At 41.4% G+C, this 23,351-nt stretch overlaps 1 protein-coding gene across 1 annotated transcript in view; it reads left to right on the forward strand.

Moving 5' to 3' along the window:
* Window positions 1-23,351, forward strand: part of LOC138264426 (protein FAM162A-like) — a 178,916-nt gene that overhangs the window by 77,612 nt on the left and 77,953 nt on the right. Inside the window, exon 2 of the mRNA XM_069212542.1 lies at window positions 15,676-15,781. Within this exon, the coding sequence (XP_069068643.1) occupies window positions 15,676-15,781 (106 nt within the window). The remainder of the gene's footprint in view (window positions 1-15,675; window positions 15,782-23,351) is intronic.

Genomic DNA, 23,351 nt, shown 5'->3' on the forward strand with positions numbered 1-23,351 from the left:
AGTGCATACAGTGGTGCCAATGACAGAGATACCATCAATTCAGATGATTCAAAACCAGCCTACAATGGTATATTTAAACATAAGGAGGCTGAACCAGTTTACCCCAATGCGGAGATAGGTTCACTGGCTCCCACTGGAGGCTAAGAGCAAAAAGTATATTTTTAGGGGGGCATGACCAAAACATTAAAGCTGTGCACTAAAGATGCATCTGTTCCCTAATATGTGTAAGGAAAAGATACAATATGCAAGGTTTTATAGCACATAATGCTTTTTGGTGCTTTTACATTATTAGAGTGCTTGATGGTACTACTAAATATCAACCCCCAGAATATCTTGGTGCAACATGCCACTGTATGACACTCTATGACTGTGTACTCCACTCTATGGCACTTTATGACATGCTACTCTACTCTAGGGCACTCTACAATCACGCTACTCCACTGTACAACACTCTACTCAACTCCCTCTATGCAAATTTTTCCTCTGTACTCTGACACACCACTTCAATTTACTTCACTCTACAACACTGCACCAATCTATTCCACTCCATTTTATGCCACTCCGCTCTACGACACTCTATGCTACTCCACTCTGTTGCCCTCTACTCCACTCCATGATGCTCCACTCTTTGGCACACCACTCTTCAACACTCTATGATCCTCTCTATAACACCCTACTCTTCTCTACTCCACTGTATGCAACGATATGGCCCTCTGCTTGACTACACTCCACGTGATGACAGTTCACTGTATGACACTCCACTCTGTGCCACTGAACTGTAATCTACTACACTCAACTCCACTCTATGTCAGTTAATTCTAGAACACTCTGTTCCACTGTATGCCCCTCCACCCTACACCACTGTTCACTCTACAGCACTCCACTCTACAACACACTGCTCTGCAACACATCACTCTACTGCACACTCCTCTACTATACCTGATAAAACTATGCCACTTTGCTTGGGTATAGCATTTTGTAGTGGATTGTGTAGTACTACAAAATGCAGTTGACAATCAGACCTATAACTCTATATGGGTAAAAGTATTACGTTGTGCAATGGACTCTGGTGGAAAACATTTGGCTTCTTACTTTGCTTGCAATGAAGAAAGCTGCTCACAAAAATAGCAACAATAGAAACCAACATAATTAAATGCTAATCAAAACTTTTGCAGATTTGAAGAAATGCAGATGTACTTTTGTGATACTTAAAAAGAATGACCTAATATAATGGGCCACCAAGTACTGTTGCTATTCTTTGAATGCTGCTTTGATGGCCAATAGTTCATTCCTTTCAAAGTAAACTTCTGAATACTGATGTCTAACTTCCTGAGGTGTTTGGGAAAATAGATCCCATAGGGATAGGCTAAACATACAAAATATGTTTTTCAAGATAGTAAGAGTCCGTCGTACTTACCCAGATCACTGAAACGGACCCCATTTTTCAGCCGTTCATTAATAAAAGTTGTCTCTTTGGCACATTTCTTCCTGTTGTAAAGAAATTGGAGAAACCAAATAAGCACGGAATGTCGTGCAGACGTCACTGGCCAGGGTCGTTGGAACTATCCTCATACTCTGAGAAGAAAATGAAACCAGGTATTCTATTGTTAACGCGTCCGTCTATGTTAAATTTATACACATCAGGACTCGTTTTAGGCCGATGAATCTTTGGACCCAGTGGTGAGACACCGTAAGACGAGATAACTGATCAATATATCGATCATTATATCAATAACATTGTCAACAGATAACACCAAAATATATTTCACTTTAGTCATTAATAAACCTTCGGCGCAATCATGGCCTTTCAGTCATGAATAACCACACCTTAATGGAGTTTTGTGAATTTTATTCCCTATTGATTACAATCTAATAGCAAATGCATTAATCTCAAAACCAAGAAGCAAATAAGCATAATCACAAGGCGACAACTATGATAAGCTTTCAATAATGCAAAGATCACAAACATAAGATAATCATGCGAATAACAGCAGATCGCGATACATAGTACCTCCTAAAGGTCTTAGTTCAGCATAGCACTACGTCCGTCGCGTCAATTTCGTCAGTCATAATGAATACCTCATCTAACCTCAAATTAGCATTAGCATGTTGGGCTTCATGCAAAACAATTTAGAACATCAATTTGGAAAACTTCTAACTAGGGTCTCTAATCAAAACATACAGCAGTTGGTACCTAGAAAGAAAAGGCAAATAAATGTCTTTCCATTAGCAATAATTATAATTACCCTCCTCAGAATAGGTCAGCATACAGGATCAGTCTTCGTCTTCAGGACATCAGTTAGATCACCGTCAGTCTATCTAAGTTAAAGGCAAGGGACACTCTCCTCATTAGGAGGAAAGTGTAATGGGACAGTCTATGGGCAAGGATGGTTTTGTCTAAGTCTTAAGTCACCAAATAAAGTGACAGAGTTTCTGGATGCAATCGATATCATTCCCTACCTAATGCGCTTTGTCTCTTGTGTCATGGGTTTTTATCCCTTTTTCGTAATACATTCCCCCAAAATTCTATTGGATAGTCACTACACCCCACTATCGGTAACCTATCAAATTATACATTAAGTAATGCATTTGTCATTTTGTGATGTTTCTCTAACTCCTAATTGGTCTTCATAATTGACGTTTTTCGTAGGTGGCACATCCGGGGTTACTTCATTTCCTTGGCACACATCAGGTCAAAAGTTCTCTTCTCCACGCTTTATCGTCCTTGGAAGTGTCCATAATTGTTTCGAAGTTCCTAAATTTATACTAAAAGCTGCTAGCATGCGAATGAGAAAATCTAGCATTGTTGCAGACAAGTAAGGAAAAGAACAATCGCTGGGTCATGGTCTTTTGCAAGTCAGCACACTGGAGAAACAGAAAAATATGCTTTAATATGAGAGTTACACAGCTAGTTCTCGACTCACGCTAACTTAAGATATACGAGTTCTAATGAATGCAGTTTTATACGTGTTAATGTGCTCAGTTAGGCCTAATATAAACGATTATTTCTTACAGTTGACATTAGTTTACACATGTGAACAATTCTCCACGTTTATGAATACGTTTCAATGAATAATATTATTAATGCAGCATTGCTAAACATAAACATTTCATGTCTATAATATGTAATATTTAAACTACTCTCTCTCAGTCCCTCCTCTGATGACGCTCGTCATCACACAATCTTTTGGTCTTAATTTTTCACCTTGCGCATGATACGCATTTCAACATCTTGCCCTTTATGTGAGCTTCCCCATATTTCATTGAAAATTTTCTCTCTTTCACTTTCTTCATTTCTTTTGGTTCTTTTAGTCCAATTTCTTTTCACTTTATCATTAATTTTGCATACCCCCCATAATCCTAACAGACAAATTAAAACAATTAATAGACCCATCATAATTTTTGCAAGTACCCCATTCCAAATGTTGGTAAACCAGCTTCCCACTCGGGCAATTCCTTTCCAAAATTTCTCCCAAACACCAGGTTCTTTTAGATCCTTCAAATCTGTACTATCTCTAGTAAGGTTAGTAAGCATGCTTCTAATTTTCTTACTGTTATCTGGAATAAATGAACAACAATGACGTTCATTAAGCATTTTGCACACACCTCCACTCTTTGCTAAAAGAATGTCTAAAGCAAGCCGATTTTGAAGAGTCATAGCTCTTTCTGCAGCAAGTTCAGTATCCATCAGAAGTATAGTTCCTGTAAAAATTTTCAGCATGTTATCCACAATAGTAGACACCTTTTGAATTTTCATAGAATTTAAGATAACCCCTACTGATGGGATTATAGCTCCAAATATGTCACCAATGACAGCCGCCACTGATTCTCGCTTTTGTCTAGTATGTTGTAATTCAGACGTTTTAGGTATTTGTTTTAAGTCATCAATCTGATATATCTTTGGGAATACTATTCCCAAATAACATGTCCCATACCATCCCTTAGGGAGACGGTAATATGCATTTAACCCACAGATGTAATAGATTCCAGAAATCCCGGGGTCTTGTCCATTTAACATAAAGGTCCATTTACTCTGAAACAGAAACACATGCCTACATTCACTCGTTCCCACAAACAAATTGTCTTTATCAGATTCCGGTCTATATATACAAAGTCTACCTACGTGTAATGCATCTATAGCTAACTTGTCTTGTGTTTTTATTGCTGTGTAAGCATAATCATTTGCATAAGTATGTTTTTCTAAGCCTTTTTCTAACCTTTCTTTCAGTGCTTTGCGTCTATCATCTGTGTGATCTAAAAAGCTTTTCTCTACAGGAGACAGTAAGCAAGTCAAATTATTGCGATGTGCATAAGCAGTTCCAAATGTAAGTGTTGGCTCAAAGAATCCTCTAACTATTTTAATATCATGCTCTTTAGCTAACTTATTTAAGAATTCAATCACAGGCACAAAAGAAAACACAACATCCAAATTTGAATAAAAGTATTGCACATGCTCTTGATCATAGAATCTTGTTAATAGCAAGCTGCAGCTAATTCCATAAGTAAGAGGGAGGCTATGATAAGTAACTCCCTCCTGCACAGATGAAGGAATTTTAGTACACACATAACAATCTTTCGCGTCCATAGTTTCCACATACTCATTTAGTAAGCGATAGAAGACATTAGTAGAAAGTTCCCCTTTTGCATTAGTTCCCTCATGCAGATGTCTTGCATCTTGCTCAAATTTCTCCCACGGTGATAGTTTATTAGCAGTAGTAGTCTCAGGTTTTGAAGATGCATTAATAGTTTCTCTCTCTCTCCATGGCATTCCCACAATCATTATTGCGCATACAACACCTATCATAAGTCCTAACCAACCACACACCTTACTTCCTTTGCTACTATAAGCCATGTTTGTATAGAATCAGAATAGCAGATCAACAATCAACTCTGAGAAGCAAACTCTCTCTGCGTATTTTACAGCGTCTTCACTCACTCCAGGACCCCTTTTCGTCAATTCAGGTTAGCAGCTTGTCGTAATCAGTTTTTTTTACGTCAAATCCAGGTTTAATGTCACTTTCCGGTAGTTTCTAAAAACTCTTTCTCTTTTCAGCTTTCTCAATTTCAATTTGATCAGAGTTTTCTTGTAGAATACCTTCAGGTACCGTAGTATTGGCCTGGCACTTCTCGATCAAAGCAGAATGCTAAGAATTCTTGTTGCCATTCAGAGGTTGTAGCATATGCCCATTCAGGACCTGTATATCTTCTGTTTGCTATTCTCTTTCTTTTTAATTTTCGTTCACCTTGTTGTTCTCCTTCACTCAGATCATCTGCCTGTGAAGTATCGCTTTCTTCTATTATTGTCTCGTTTGCTATTTCTCTTATTCTAAGATGTGGCTTGTCTGGCCAATTATCACCTCTATGTGTCTTGTTTCGGTGTTTTCCTTCAGGACGTTGGACAGCACCCCCCTCTTGTGATATGGTGTTTTCTCTTGTCGGCCTTGCAACTGGTTCGGGAGACTCCGACTCGTTTCGATTTGAATTTACAACTTCTCCTACTCTGTCGTCTTCCGGTTCTACACTGTATTCGGGCTCTGAATTGTATTCGTCTACTTCTGGGAGAACCTCTCCTTGCCTTAGTTCTCCTGCTGCCTCAACTGAGATAGGCACTCTGTCACCTCTCTCGAACTCGCTGTCAGCTTGAGGGACGAGGCTGTTCTCAGTGGGCTCTCCTGTAGTCTCAGATCTTTCTTGACTAATCTCTGACTCTGAGACTTCTCCTCCTGAAGTTGCTGTACCGGAATCTTCAAGTTCCTCTTCAACAGGACACGTTACCCTTTTTGTGTGACTGGCATGTATCCAGTTGGGAACCCCGGCACACTTCACAGCAGTTGTGGTCGTCAATATTACTTGATATGGCCCCTTCCAGCGTGGCTCAAGACACGATTTTCTCACGTGCTTCTTGACAACCACCCAATCTCCAGCTTGCAGAGAGTGTCCTGGTTCGCCGATTGGTGGCAACGTGTTAGCTTCTACCTGGTGAGAGAAAGAGCGAATCACGTCAGCCAAACATTTGCAGTAATCCAACACCATATCATCTGTAATATTCACTAGTGCATTTGCAGGTACCGCCGGTAACCTCATTGCTCTGCCCATGAGGATTTCATGGGGGGACAGTCCCGTTTTCTTATCTGGCGTGTTTCTCATAGACATCAGTACTAGAGGTAATGCATCTGGCCACTTCATGTTTGTTGCTGCACACATTTTTGCTATTCTTGATTTTAAGGTACCATTCATTTGTTCAACTAGTCCTGATGCTTCAGGGCGATAGCTACAATGCAACTTCTGCTCAATGTTGAGTGCGGCACACAGAAGTTTAATCACTTCATTGTCGAAGTGTCTTCCCCTATCTGATTCTATAGAAACCGGAAACCCGAACCTTGGTATTAACTCTCTGAGTAGTAGTTTTGCAACTGTAAGACTGTCATTCCTACGTGTGGGATATGCCTCAATCCAATGACTGAAAACACACACAATCACCAACACGTACTTCAATCCTCCACAAACAGGCATTTCAATGAAATCCATTTGCATTTTGTTTAATGGACCTCCAGCTCTTCCAATGTGGCTCAAAGTTACCACTGTTCCTTTTCCAGCGTTCATCTGTTGACAGATGACGCACCTGTGACAAGTAATTTCTGCGGCATGTCTGAATTTTGGATTGAACCAATCAATTTTAAAAGATCTGATCATGGCATCTCTTCCTAAATGTTCCTGCCCATGATATAATCGGGCAAATTGTGACAGAAGACTATTTGGCAGAACCAATTTTCCTTCCTCTGAAACCCACATATCATCTGCTCTTTGTACACACTGCATTTTCTGCCAGGAATGTTTTTCTTCTTTGCTAGCACAGCTTTGTAATGTCTTTAATTCGTCTAAGGTATCAACCACTCGTAATGCTAGGCTTAAGGTCGTATCGTTCTCAGGTTGTGGTAACAATTCCCACTGCTCTTTAAATGATATACAGTTTAATGCACAAAATCTTGCAACTTGGTCTGCATAACCATTCCCCATTGACACAAAGGGGGTTATTCCAACTTTGGAGGAGGTGTTAATCCGTCCCAAAAGTGACGGAAAAGTGACGGATTTACCACCAGCCGTATTACGAGTCCATTATATCCTATGGAACTCGTAATACGGCTGGTGGTATATCCGTCACTTTACCGTCACTTTTGGGACGGATTAACACCTCCTCCAAAGTTGGAATAACCCCCAAAGTCTTGTGATCTGGTGTGAGCACTGCACTTCACCACGGCAATTTCAAGAGGCAACTGAATCGCATGTAACAAATCTCTTATTTGTTCTCCATTTTTCACTGGTGAACCAGAGGATGTCATGAAACCCCTCTGTGACCAGAGTTGGCCAAAATCATGCACAATTCCAAATCCATATCTGCTGTCAGTATAGATTGTGACTTTCAAATTCACAGCAGCGTGGCAGGCTTTTGTAAGAGCTATTAACTCTGCCACCTGTGCAGAAAACACTTTCTCGAGCCAGGAGGCTTCGACTATGCCAGATATGGTACATACTGCGTAACCAGCTCTCAATGTTCCTGTGGAATCTCTTAAACAGGACCCATCCACGAACATAAAGCAATCATTTTCTTTTAACTGGGTATCCTGTATGTCTGGGCGTGGTTTGGTACAGAGTTCGGTCACCTCAAGACAATCATGCTCAAATTCTTCCCCATCTTTGATTTCTGTATTCTCATTGGGAAGTAAAGTTGCCGGGTTCAGCACAGTGCATCTTTTTAATGTAACATTTGGTGACCCCAGAATAATCGTCTCATATTTGGAAGTTGTGCATTTGTCATGTGTTGCGTCTTAGTTCGTGTCAACAGAATTTCGACAGAATGTGGAACCAATACTGTCAGAGGGTATCCCATGACTATGCCTTCACATTGTGAAAGGCTTTGACCAACTGCTGCGACTGCTCGCAAACAACCCGGTAAGGCTGCTGCGACAGGGTCCAAAGTAGCTGAAAAATATGCTACAGGGCGATTTGCATCTCCGTGGACCTGTGTTAAAACAGACAAAGAACAAGCATCACGTTCATGACAGAACAACAGAAAAGGTTTCTCATAATCAGGCATTCCTAATGCTGGAGCCCTGCACATGCACTCCTTCAGCTCTAAAAATGATTCAAGCTCTTCTTTTGTCAAAGTGATTGTGTATGGTTCATCCTTGACCTCTTTTCCTGTCAATTTTATTAAGGGTTTTGAAATGATCGAGAAGTTGGGTATCCACTGGCGACAGTAACCCACCATTACCAGAAACATCCTGACATCTCTCTTAATTGTTGGGGGATTCATTTGTAAAACAGCTGTTATTCTCTCTTTTGATATTCTTCGGGACCCTTTCTCAATCAGATGTCCTAAATATTTCACTTCTTTTTGACAGTATTGCAACTCCTTAGGTGACACCTTGTGTCCATTCTTTCCCAAATGATTCAACAATGCAATGGTATCATATTTACAGCTGTCTCTGGTTTTAGATGCAATCAACAAATCATCAATGTACTGCACAAGAGTCGAATTGAAAGGCAGCACAAGAGGTTCCAAATCCTTCTTCAATATCTGATTGAAGATAAATGGTGACTCAGAAAACCCCTGAGGAATTCTGCACCAACTGTACACCTTATCCAGGAATTTGAAACTGAACAAAAATTATCTATCTTCGTGAAGAGGTATTGAGAAAAATGCTTGTGATAGGTCTACTACAGTAAACCATTCAGCATCACAAGGAACCTGGAACATTATTACCGCTGGGTTAGGTACCACAGGGCAGCATTTTATCACAATTTTGTTTATTTTTCTCAAATCCTGCACAATTCGAACCTTTCCACAGGGCTTCTTTAAACCCATAATAGGAGAGTTACACGGACTGCTCAGAACTTCTTTCAAAACTCCCTGTCCGAGAAAATCTGCAATTATCTGTGTCACTTCAATGAGGACATCCTGAGTCATATGGTATTGTGGCACTTGTGGGAACACTGCATTTGGCTTTATCTGCACCTTGACCGGCCCTACTCCCTTGATTAATCCAACCTCTTTTCCAGTCAAATCCCGCACTTTCTCTGTTACAGACCCTTGTAGATCAGAAGGTAGATCGATCAAGGTAAACACTGGGAATAGGGTAATTAGAGGGTAATCTTCATTCATCTCTCCTCCTTCTTCTATGAATTGACCCTCATCTCCCTCATCATCACTGTTTGTCTGTACTTCTATTCCATCGTTAGAACAGGTAATCGAACATTTGGTCTTACATAATAAGTCTCTCCCTAGTAAGGACACTGGGCTTGAATCACATACAACAAATCTATGCAGGCCTTGGAAATTTCCAATTTCAACCTGCACTGGGTCAGTAATTGGATTAGTCAGGTACTGGTTAGCCACTCCGACCACTCGTATGGTGCGCCCTGAAAGAGGTAATCTTGGTACTTCTGCACTGCGAACTGTAGAGCGTGTAGCTCCTGTGTCGACTAAAAATGAAACCTTATAGCCCATTACTTTTCCCTCTACATATGGGCCTCTCTGATACACCTCTAAAGATGCTGCTAGCCTGCACTCTTCACTGTCTGAGCTGTCGTCTGACCAATCCCCATTCATGTCACTTTCACCTCGTAATGGAAATTGTTGTACAGTGTTGTTTTGGTTTGTTACCTGGCCTGTGACCTGCTGAGGAAGCGTCACCTGTTGCTGTCCCATCGGAGCCAGGGGTAACTGCATTTGCTGTCTAGGCACCATAGGGATCTGCTGTTGCATTGGTTGCACTGACACTGTTTGGAAACGCGGCATTTGCATTTGCTGCATGGGTTGTACCCCTGACATTTGCACCGAATTATTCTGAAAATTCGGGTTCTGGTGTCTCATTCTTGGACCTCGTGAATTTTGTAGTGTACCGGCATTAATGCTCTGCTGAACTGCACCATCCTGCACCATATTCGGACAATCCCGTTTCCAATGCCCCATGCCCCCGCACGCATGACATGATGACATCTTTTTCATTGCCTGACCGTCATTTTGAATAACAACATTATTCATATCAGAATTACGGTTCACAAAACCTCGACCTCTGCCTCTCGGCTGTGCCTGAAACACACCATTCATTTGCGGTTGTTGCTGTATCATTTGCTGAACACCATTTCCCTGTATTCCAGCTTGTGCAGCTCTTATCTGCATCACCATCACTTTCTCCTTCAACTTTTTCTGCTTCAACTCAATTTCATCACTACAGTATTTCGCATACTGTAACACTTCATCAATCGGTTTAGCTTGCCAACAAATCAAATGATTTTTAATCATCTGGCTGACCTCTGGTCTCAGCCCTTCGACGAACCTAAACACAAGATGATTCATGTCCTTCGGTTCAATTGTCTCAGTACCACTGTAATGTTTGAACGCTTTCAACAATCTCTCATAATACGCATGTATTGACTCTTTAACCTCTTGAGAAGTCCGGTCGATTTTCTGCCAATCGGTCACCTTCGGCGACACCTTTTGTTTCAAAAACTCAATTACTTTATGATAATATTTCATCACCTCTTCAGAAGGTGCTCCAGTCACCTTATCCCTTGCCGGCTCCTTCGTGGGCCAATCTACCCCTCTCTTGCACTCGAGCCACAAATCTGGCGGAACAATGATCTCAAATAAAGTATTCAAGTCTTCCCAAAGACACTTCGCAAGCTTCACGAATCTATCTGTCTGTTGATACCACTCGATTGGTTTTTCTCTTAACCTAGGATAATCATTCGTAAAGGACAAAATGTCTCCCCTAGACCAAGGCACATGCACTAAGACACCACCAGCTGTTTCTCTCGTAGGTAGGATTTTCACTGTGTCTAAATTGGGTGTGGTTGTTGCTTCATTAGACCCTGGGCTATCTCTTTTTCCCTTATCTCTTTTCTTTGCCCACCGGCCTTCCCATTTCTCTAGTGCACCCCAAATTTGTGCACTTTGCAACAGCTCTTTCAAATGTGCCTTCATGCCTGCAGATCTCATGTGTTCAAAATCTTTAGTGTCAAAATCTAATCTGTAGCTCCTTTTCAAATGTTTCGTGTTTCCAATATCGACATTGTATTTGTCTGCCAAATTCGTTAATCTCTGGTGTACTTTGCCTACCTCTTTGGTAATCTTAGGGCATAAGTATCTTAATTCTGCCTCAGTGTATGATTCCAGCCTATTCACTCCCATTGTTCCTTCCACCAACTCAGCAGCTTCTGCTCCTAGTCGTACAAGATTCAGATATTCATCTTGTTTTTCCTTTTCAGGTTCAATTGTGGTCACTGTAGTCTTTTGTGAAGTACAAGTTTTCTCTAACCACTCATTTAACTGTTGTACTGTAAAACCTTGCAGTGAAATGTTCCCTGAATGTATCATTGGAGTGTGGGAGGTATTCGTACTCATAGTTTGGGGAGTCAAGACTCCCAACCCTGCTTGCCGCATTGCTTCAAGAGGTGCCCCTATTGGACTAAGGTCCATTAAGGGTCTCGGTTGTTCGCATACCTGTCCTCCCTGGGCCATTATTTGTGGAGTTCTAATAGGCCCTCCTCTTATCGCTTCATGAGTCATATCTCCCTGTTCACATGTCCTTGTTTTCTCCTGTGCATATAACGGCACCGGGGGACCGACAGTAATAGGTAGCGATATAGCGGCAGGTGTCTGACCTGGTCCCAAGCTTCTTGGAGCTTCAACACCATAAGTCTGCTCTAATGTACCTGGTACAAGTTCTATCAGTGGACCCGCTACGGGGTTATACCCAGGTATCAGCTGTGGTGGTTTAGACACTAGCTTTGGAGTTGCCTCAATCTGTATCAACCTTGGCTTTGTATATATCGGGTCTGGCGGCACCACCAAGTTCGTAGTAGTCTCAAGCACTGGGACATCAGGATAAATTCTTTTTATCTGCGGTGGAGGCTGCAACTGTATCAGCGAGTCTGGTGCAGTGGGTACACTGACACCATTCTGTATCAAGTCTGTATCACTAGTCTGTACCGTATCAGTAACTCCCTTTTCGTTTGTCTGGTTCCCAGGATTCAAGCTAGTACTTGGAGCACTGTCGCTCACCGCATACAGTGGCGGACGATCATGTAACAATCTATCCATAAATGCCTCATCATCTGAATCAACTTCTTCTTCCCAGGACCTTTTATTTTCTTTAGTTTTGCCTGAATCTTTGTCGGTTTTGCAAGAAGCTTTCTTTCCCTGTGTCTCTTCTCCCTGTGTTATTGCCGGAAACAGCTTTAACCCATCTACTATTCCTCGTCTCCACATTTTATTCTCATTATCCCATCTAGCCTCTGCATAGGATTTTTCTGCTCTTGTCAATCTTCTGTGAAACCTTTCTTGCCTATGTTTAAGAGCCATCAGGTCCCAAATCGCCAAAGCCTCGTATTGTGCCGGTCTCGGAGGTGGTTTCTGTGTACTTAACATCCACCTCAAATTTTCTAACACCTTTGGATTGAATGTCCAATGTTCTGGAAACGCTAGACACCCCTCTTTCTCTGTTAATTTGTGCCATTGTTTTATCCATAAACAAGGTGCGACACCCTTTTCCTCCATAACTGTATAAGCTGGAGTACCCTCAGGTGGTGTAGGTTCCCCATCGGTTGCAACAATATATACATCTCCTTTCAAAACGCTTTTGAATGCCTTAACAAAATTCATTTTTGCAATTCTTTATTTCGTATTTAATCAGAAAACGGCTTAGTTCCCAGGACACTCTTCACCTACCCTTTTCTCAACCTATTGCCTCTCACGGACGGCAGCCAATCCGTGCGCGACCCCTCTCGGCATCTGACCTATCTCAGCGCGGCACCACTGATGTCACACTCACACACACTGCAGCTGACAAAGTCTTGCGGCTTGTCCACACCTCACTAACTCTTTACAACTCATACAAACTAACGCAAATTATTGCAAGCACTTAAAATGACAACACAAATCTGCTGGTTTACTACAGGAAGGGTAACACACTCGCTTCAGAACTTTACAGAGATTTCACTTGAAGCCTCAGCCGCTACTTTCTCCTTCTCAGTTCCCACATACGCAAGCAGAATTCGACCTGCAAATCCTACTCTCGACTTGTCAATGACTCCTTCTAGTGCACTTTAGAACTTGTCAAATCTCCATCGAAGGTTTCATACATGCATCATAACTCGAAACTTGACTTGTCAACCACGCCCGATTGACCTATTAAACCGCACAGATTACAACATAAACCACATTTATCATCATACTCCGGAGTCTTAGACCTCAATAGGTCCGTATACAACAACCAACCATGTGGATAATTTTGAGCAATAAGCACTGCATTCACATGAAGTACGCCGACTTCCCTACTCTCATACTGTGGAGTACGCCCACTCCTTCTAAACAACACTTAATTTGGCCTAAACACACGCAAATTTTCACAACCACCTGCAAGATGCATAAGATTTAGTAAGCGCAAAGACCCTAACCACACATACTATGGCGCCGAGAACATTCCCAACTCATTTAGGCAGGCTCCGATATCCCGGGAAAGCCATGGCGAACCTAGCAACTCATCATCTCTCCAAATTGCATTATCACGGAAAAACTAATTAAACAATGAAACTCCGTCCTAGGGCCCCCAAGGGCCAAACCGTCGCTCTGCTACCAGAACTGTTAACGCGTCCGTCTATGTTAAATTTATACACATCAGGACTCGTTTTAGGCCGATGAATCTTTGGACCCAGTGGTGAGACACCGTAAGACGAGATAACTGATCAATATATCGATCATTATATCAATAACATTGTCAACAGATAACACCAAAATATATTTCACTTTAGTCATTAATAAACTTTCGGCGCAATCATGACCTTTCAGTCATGAATAACCACACCTTAATGGAGTTTTGTGAATTTTATTCCCTATTGATTACAATCTAATAGCAAATGCATTAATCTCTAAACCAAGAAGCAAATAAGCATAATCACAAGGCGATAACTATGATAAGCTTTCAATAATGCAAAGATCAGAAACATAAGATAATCATGCGAATAAGAGCAGATCGCGATACATAGTACCTCCTAAAGGTCTTAGTTCAGCATAGCACTACGTCAGTCGCGTCATTTTCGTCAGTCATAATGAATACCTCATCTAACCTCAAATTAGCATTAGCATGTTGGGCTTCATGCAAAACAATTTAGAACATCAATTTGGAAAACTTCTAACTAGGGTCTCTAATAAAAACATACAGCAGTTGGTACCTAGAAAGAAAAGGCAAATAAATGTCTTTCCATTAGCAATAATTATAATTACCCACCTCAGAATAGGTCAGCATACAGGATCAGTCTTCGTCTTCAGGACATCAGTTAGATCACCGTCAGTCTATCTAAGTTAAAGGCAAGGGACACTCTCCTCATTAGGAGGAAAGTGTAATGGGGCAGTCTATGGGCAAGGATGGTTTTGTCTAAGTCTCAAGTCACCAAATAAAGTGACAGAGTTTCTGGATGCAATCGATATCATTCCCTACCTAATGCGCTTTGTCTCTTGTGTCATGGGTTTTTATCCCTTTTTCGTAATACATTCCCCCAAAATTCTATTGGATAGTCACTACACCCCACTATCGGTAACCTATTAAATTATACATTAAGTAATGCATTTGTCATTTTGTGATGTTTCTCTAACTCCTAATTGGTCTTCATAATTGACGTTTTTCGTAGGTGGCACATCCGGGGTTACTTCATTTCCTTGGCACACATCAGGTCAAAAGTTCTCTTCTCCACGCTTTATCGTCCTTGGAAGTGTCCATAATTGTTTCGAAGTTCATAAATTTATACTAAAAGCTGCTAGCATGCGAATGAGAAAATCTAGCATTGTTGCAAACAAGTAAGGAAAAGAACAATCGCTGGGTCATGGTCTTTTGCAAGGCAGCACACTGGAGAAACAGAAAAATACGCTTTAATATGAGAGTTACACAGCTAGTTCTCGACTCACGCTAACTTAAGATATACGAGTTCTAATGAATGCAGTTTTATACGTGTTAATGTGCTCAGTTAGGCCTAATATAAACGATTATTTCTTACAGTTGACATTAGTTTACACATGTGAACAATTCCCCACGTTTATGAATACGTTTCAATGAATAATATTATTAATGCAGCATTGTTAAACATAAGCATTTCATGTCTATAATATGTAATATTTAAACTACGCTCTCTCACTATCATCACTGTATGGTAAACCAATTCCTCAGTTTTTGGATAAAGATGATAGTCTTATAATTTAAGGACACTAATTCAAATGCTGCTGGCAAAAATGATGTAAGTGTTCCAGCCAAATACTGCAGGTAAATTGAGATAGAACCGATACAAAGGTGTTTGTGTTATCCCGCTCCTGCTGGGTCTTGGTGGATACAAAACATTTGAAAAATAATATGGTTTTTGTTTGTGTTATAAACGTTTTATTTCTATTGAATGTTAGAAATCCATTCTGTCTAATTTTAAATAGCTGAGCTTGCTGTTCATGTTCTGCTTGTAAGGGAAGAGGGTGACATTTGCATAAACATAACCTTGTTTTAAGAAACATTGTGAATTCCAGACAATTGAAGGTAACATTGAGTAATAGACCTTCTTTAAGAAAAAAAATCTGTTAACATCAAACTTATAATTGCAGTAGTTCTAAAATCATTACTTGTTCTGTTAAAGGTCACACAATATACAGAAATGAAAAAAGGCCGACAGCATTTGATAAGAAGATATTACTTTGGGCCGGCCGATTTAAAAAAGAAGAAGATATACCAGAAATGGTCTCGTAAGTAAACAAGAATGATTATTTTTAAGACTATTTTGAGTTTCTGATGACCTCTGTATCAAACTGTACTGAAATAAAGCCACCTGTTTGATCATTGTGGTGAATTAAATCGAATAAAGGAAACTGATGTTTTCTTCTGTGTAACAGCTAAGAAATGTTATAGGACGACTTAATGTCACTGTAGAATTACTGTTATTTAGCATCTACAATATTTTTCTGCTTCCATTTTACATAAATATATTTAAATTAAAAAGTTTGGATGTTTGTCCCTTTGGCTGCCTCAATGTTCAATAGGCTTCGAATTGTAAGGTTTTATTTTTCCTTAGTATCAATTTTTTTCATGTATGCAATTAAATAGAATTGAAGTTTGATAGTCCCTTTGGCCGCATTACTATTTATTAGAACATTGGAATGTTCGGATGTCCATTGCAGACAATGGAGTTCCGTGCTTTTACTTGCTGGTAAAACCCCAGAGCCAAAATTCCAATGTTCTCTTTGTTCACAGCAACAGCTGTGAACAAAGCCTCACGAAGCCCAAGGAGATTTTAATCCCCTCGGGCTTCGTGAGGAATTTGTTTTATTTAATAGAATATTCTGCCCCTGAGTGGCAAAATGTTCTAATAGCCTTAGAACCCGCCGTACGAGACTCTACCGGCCATTAAAGGCCCTCTCCCTTGTTAAAGACCCTCGTCTTCGGCTTGGGCCTTTAACGCGAGAGAAGGCTTTTAATGGCCGGTAGAGTCCACTACGATGTATTCTAAGGCTATAATAGGATTCGAATTGTATGTTTTTTTCCCCTTAAGTATAATTTTTTCATGTATGCATTTTTATGGAAGATCTTTCCCACATTACTATAAAAACGAAAGCACTTCTGATCTTCAATAATAGAAACTCCCAACTATTATTAAATCATTATAATATCCTAAACAGCCTTTTGTATTATAGAAGTAAAGTTATTCAGTTAACTTGATTGCAGTTTTACCAATGTAGTGGGAACTAGGCACCGACCTGATGATTACTTTGACACAAGACCACTAGACTTGGGAAGAAGAGCCTTGCTCCTAGAAGTTTGATTGATTGAGAAAAGTTATAAAGTGCCAAGAAAAGAAGTGTTTTGGCACTCGTAGGAAGTGTGCGGCGGTGGGCAGAGGAGTGACCAGACCTCTAACACTCTAAATGGTATTGAAAATAAAATGGTTTTTTGATATTTCCTTAAGGTGATTGGGGCCGCAAAGAGAACAGTAAAGAATTACATGAACTTCTGTTCAGTCTTTTTTTTCTGAATTTGTGAGTTTTTGCCAGAAAGTCATGCTAAGGTGTAATTCCACGAGAAGATTGATGTAATATAAACAGAGAGGCTATGTAGGTTTCCTTGCCAGGATTATATATTGTTTTATGGCACAGCTCCTTAAAGGTGCCTTTTTCGAGATGGACGATGTTCTTCTGAAACTCAGGTTCAGTCAATTTTGTACTATCTGCACTACTTGTAGGGGGTATTTTGGTAGTCACACCCAGCACAGACTTGCAGTAGTCTAGCATGGACAGAATATGAGTTTTCACTATATGGTTGCTTGGGAAGAAGAGGGGGAAAAGGAGTTATTTTAGGTGTGTGTTTGTTTTATGGGTGAGATCGAGGTATGATCTTGATGTAAAAAACATCATTTTATTGATATGTTAGTTAAAACAACTATTTTACATTTCTACAAATGTATGTCATGTTCACATTTTTAATAATATTTTTTTTAATTCATAAGGGTTTAGTGAATGTGACAACTCCAAGCATATGCACTGATCTCAGTGCTGTAAATCTGGGGTTAGAATAGTTCATTTGAACCTTGGAACCGTCCTTTATATGCACTTTCTCTAATGTTTGTTGCACTTGAGTTCGAAAAATAAATGTGTACCTATCCTCCACCAAAACATGCACTTTCTTTAGTGTTTTTATGTATATTTAAACTATGCAGTAGATTTTTTATATTATTTCTTAGCTATTTCAAAGTTTATTTTAAATGAATTACAATTTATAAAAGTTATTTAACACGTTTTTAAAGTTACATATTGTTTAAATATATCAATTTAAAACAATAAGTTGTGTTACTTAAAGTTAGCAATGTTGATGATATTATGATATACACATACATTATACATACATATATATATTAATATTACCCAGTGGCAGTGTAGTTAGGATCCTGTATCCATGGGAAAAGCATTTTTTGCTTTCGTAATAACTTTCATTAGTTGAATTCTCATTAAACTTTCCAAAAAAATGTTTCTCCACTGCAGCTCCTTCTTGCAAAGTTTCATGGTGATCTGTCAAGCGGGAGCCAAGAAAAAGGTGGGTCCCAAAACGTGTTTGTTTCATACATTTTTCCATCAGAAAAATGAAACAGCTACAGCTCAAATGGCTGAATGGATTTACACCACATTTGGCAGAAAGCTAGCTCTTGGTCCAGAAAGCATAGCTTTTCTGATTTGCTGTAAAACAGTTCTATAGTTTTGGAGAAATTAAGCCTCTAGACCTTTGTATATTTCATGCCCTGGAGGATCCAAGGAGCCAACAGTTCTCGAGATGAGATCTGACTCGCTACCACCACATCAAAAATGATGTGGCAACAGCCATCTAAGGACTTGGGATTCAGTCCCAAGCCCTGAAAAAAAAGGTAAAAAATATATATAAAGGTGGAGGATAGGGATACTATGGCCACCTATGACTGAGTTGACTAGAGTCCAGGGGGTGGAAAATTTTAATATTTACGGGAGGCATATGGCCCTCTAGGAGGCCTGGGACCCTATTTGCAGGAACCAATTTTACATTAAAAGGAAAGGGGTGCATGGCCCCCATTCCCTAGCCTCTCTGAGGCCCCAAGGACCCTATCCCTAGGACAGATTGAAATTAAAGGGGATGAGGGCCTGCAGACCCCTCCCGGATTCTCCAATGGCTACAGGGACGCCATGCGACCAAAACTATTTAACAGGGGAGGGAGATGTGGCTCCTCTCCTTTAGCCTTGTAAAGCCCCGGGGACTTCACTCACCTGGGCTGCTATTTTAAAAGGGGTTAGGGTGCAGGAATAGTGTATTTGGAATGGTGCCCATGTCCAAAACGTCTTCATCACTACACACATAAGGAGGTTCCAATTGGCACAACATGAATTAATGTGATTTGAAACATTTATTCAAAGCACAATTAATTCTATGCTCTTTATGTGCACAAGCATATTTGTGTGAGATAACAAAAATGTTCATTTTGTTTATAGCAGTATATTGTACATTAGTTACTTGCTCATTAGTAAGGAGCTGTGACTAAATATGTATTGTGATTCCACCCAAGAAAAAGGTATGACTCAAAATGCAGGAATAGCAGAGGTTACACATGCAATTCTTGCCATCTGTTATCTTGACACTAGGGGCCAGATGTATCATCACATCCCATTGCGATTCGTTAATAGCGATTTTTAAGAAATCGCTATTACCGACTCGCAAAGGGCCATGCATCACATTTCTTAAAAATCGCAAATGCTATTACTGAATCGCAAATTGCGATACTGGCCCCAGTTGCATCTATGGGCCTGTTGGCCCATAGCTTCAAATTGTTTGCATTTCCAAAATTGCGATTTCTGAACCAGAAATCGCAATTTTGGAAATGCAAAAGGCCAGGGTGCTGGCTGCACCCCAAAATCATTTTTTTTTCAACATGTAAGGTACACACATGCCAAAAGGGCATGTGCTTTACATTTTCAATTTAAAAATGAAGTTTTACTGCATTTTTAAATTTTGCACCAGGTTACCACTAGCAATTTGCGATTTTTTCCAGCATAGCCTTGCGCCCTGGAAATTGCGAATCGCAAATTGCGACTCGCAATTTCCAGCACGCAACAAAAGAAATCGCAATTTTAACGATTTCTTATTTGTGGTCTGCGAATGCATTTCATGCATCGCAGACCACTGTTTTGCATTCGCAAAGAGCTAAATTTACCGATTCGCACTGTTTGCGAGTGCAAAACTTTTTAATACATCTGGCCCTAGTTCCTTGAGCATTAGTACTTCAACAGCCTCATATTTGCTACAGAGGGGTTAAGATAAGACAAAACGTAGGCACTGCAGAAAGTAAACAGTGTACTTAGAGCCCTGTTTAGTTTGTGTTCCTATTACTGTCTTCATGACCTCTTATCTCAAGCAAAGTAGGTAGGTGAGAGAGTTGGGTAAGGACAAACCAGGGTTAGAAGCTGCCTACCAATGCTACCCATAATTAACTTCCTCAAAAATAAGCCTTTCATAACAGTGTCATAATATTTTCAGTTTAAAGTATAGTTCTCACGATGGTGACTTTCTTGGGTACTTGCCCTTAAACTTCAAATATTGCTCATTTGAATTGCCTTTCCATGGACACCTTAGATTCTATACTTTTACATTTAAAAATTGAGATTATATTTTTGCCATCTTCTCTCCACTTGTGTATAATCACATTTTGTGCATGTGCAAGATCTAGAAGCGTGTATGACAGGTTCTTTTTTGTATCTTTTACATCACCTGGACACCTAGCTTGCTACTTGCCTGTGGCTTCCAGTTCCTTTTTTTCCAGACTGATCCAGTGATACCGCAGCTGCCTTGGTTTTCCCACTGGGGTTTTCCCACTCACCATTCCTACTGCCAACAGAAGCCCGCCCACAACATAACCTACTTAATGCAGGCCGCAGCGTGACTGCATGCAGCGGATACACCAAATGCAGGCCAAAGGTAAGCACATCTGGGCCTGTCTGCTCCTGGACCGCACCCATCGCCATGACCCCTGGACTTCCCTCACCCAAAAGATACAACATCACCAAGCTCTACACCTTTGACCCCAGAGGCTGCAACAAACACTGCCACCGCGCTGACCTACGCACCACAATAGGGCCCTTTACCTGCACCCACTGCCATTTCACCTGCCACAGCTCATACACTAGCCCACCGACAAGCCCCACCCCGAACACACCACAGACACCACCTGATCAAAAACACCAGCTTGCATGCACCCCTCTCAACACACGCTCACTATGCAAGCTTTCCACTGAATTATGGGACCTCATCGCCATCCTTGCATCTGACATTGTTTTCATCACTGAGACCTGGCTGAACCCCACACCACCCAAAACATTGGCACAGCGATCCCTTACAGATATAAAATCACTCACCAGAACTGCACCAAGAAGCTGGGAAGAGGAATGGCCATCATCCACAAAGACACCATACTGTGCACCACCACTAAAGACAACATCACCACCCCATGGAACATCTCAACTTCAAGCTCCACATGGATGACAAAACAACCATCAAAGGCATCCTCGCGTACCAGCCCCAAGGCCCGTGTTCCAGCTTCTGCAACACCATTGCAGACCTTATTGCGCCCCTAGCCTTAGAGTCCAAGGACTACATCTTCCCCGGTGACCTAAATTTCCACATTGCTGACCACATTGACAACAACACTGCACACCTCCTCGACAGTATGAGCAGCCCCTGATTGACCCAGATTGTCTCCATCCCTACACACTCCACAGGACACACACTGGACCCCATTTTCACCTTCAGTAAACCACGTCAAAAACAGCTGTGTTACAGAACTCACATGGACCGATCACTCCATCATCCACTTCAGCACCTCCAGGCCCCACACCTCCATCCCCAAGAGGAGTAGAGCCTCACCAGAAGTGGAACAAAATCTAAGAAACCAGTTGGGCAGATGCCCTCAACACCTCCAACACCGCTACTGCCACAAACCACGAACAGGGAGTAAAAAACATCAGTGTCTGGATCACCAACTGCACCAACAGCATTGTCCCCATTAAGGGCAACATTCGGAGAAAAGCCTCCAAAAAGGCCAGCTGGTATGCCCAATAACTCAGGACAGTGAAATGAGACAGCAAAGAGCTGGAGAGGATATGGTGCACCAGCAAGGATACCTCCAACAGAGCAGCCTCCAAGACCTCCCTCAACCTATACCACCACCTGCTGGGGTCAGCAAAGAAGACAGCCCTAGCCACATTAATTGAAAGCAGCGCCAACAATACCAAGGAACTTTTCAACATCATTAAGGAATTCTCCAACCCAGCTGCCAGGGCAAACAACATCACACCCTCACAGGAGCTGTGTGACAACCTTGCCCACTTCTTCTGTGATGAGATTGCATCCATATACAGAAACTTCTAACCCCAACCCACACCTATGGACTTCCTCAACAGATACACCACCACATTAATCAGCATGAACCACATACTGACCACCTGGAACATCCTCTCTACCCAGGACATCACCTTCACCATGAAATCCATCCACTCGGGAGCTCCCACAGACCCATGCCAGCACTACATCTTCAACCTTGAAAACCAAAGTATCAGCTAGGAACTCACCGCCAACATCTTTATCAACACCACAACATTTCCTGATGCCTGGAAACACGCCGAAGTCAGACCACTACATAAAAAGTCCCCAGCGACCCAAGTGAACCTAAAAACTTCTGGCCAATCTCCCTGCTCCCATTCCCAACGAAGGTACTGGAAAAGATCATCAACAAGCAACTCATGACATACCTAGAGCAGAACCAACTACTCCGTGCCTCCCAATCCGCCTTCCACAGCAATCACAGCACCAAAACTACCCTGATCAAAGCCACTGACGACATTTGAACCCTCTGCGACTGAGGACAAACAGCAGCTTTGATCCTTCTCAGCAGCCTTCAACACCGTATCCCATGTATAGACTCTACCACACTGGCATCCAAGGGGATTCGCTCAGATGGATCACCTACTTCCTCACCAGAACAACCCAGAAGATCTACTCTCACCTTTCATCTCCAAAGTCAAGGAGAACACCAGTGGTGCCACCAAAGGCTCATATTCAGCTCCACGCTCTTCAAGACATAAATGACCCCGCTGGCCAGGATTGTCAGATCCCACAGTATCAACATAATTTACTATGCAGACAACACCCAACTCATTCTCTCACTCACCAACGACCCCTCCACCACCAGAACTATCTTCCACAGATGTAAGACAAACGTCACTAATTTGATGAAGAACAACTGCCTGCAGCTGAACACAGACAATATGAAAGTACTGATCTTTGGCCACAGCAGCAACACATGGAATGACTCCTGGTGACCATTAGACCTATGGCCCACACCCACACCCTCCGACCACACCAGAAACCTCAGAATCATCACTGACAACAAGCTCACCATGAAATCACAAATCAACATCATCTCCTCTGCCTGCTTCCTCAATTTGGGCGTGCTACTTAAGATCTTCAAGTGGCTCCCTCTACACACGAGACACACTGTGCTGCAGCCCCTCATCACCAGCCGACTGGAATATGGCAATGCGTTCTACATAGGAATCACCACACACCTCTTACAGAGACTTCAGACTATACAGAATGCCGCAGTCAGACTCATCGTCGGCCTTCCCCAATGAACCTGCATCACACCCTACCTCAGGCAACTCCACTGGCTCCCTGTACAGAAAAAAATGCCAATTCAAACGGCTGACCCACGCACACAAGACTCTACACAACCAAGGATGTGCCTACATGAAC

Source organism: Pleurodeles waltl, chromosome 2_1, assembly GCF_031143425.1.
Source record: "Pleurodeles waltl isolate 20211129_DDA chromosome 2_1, aPleWal1.hap1.20221129, whole genome shotgun sequence".
NCBI classification, from domain to species: Eukaryota; Metazoa; Chordata; class Amphibia; order Caudata; family Salamandridae; genus Pleurodeles; species Pleurodeles waltl.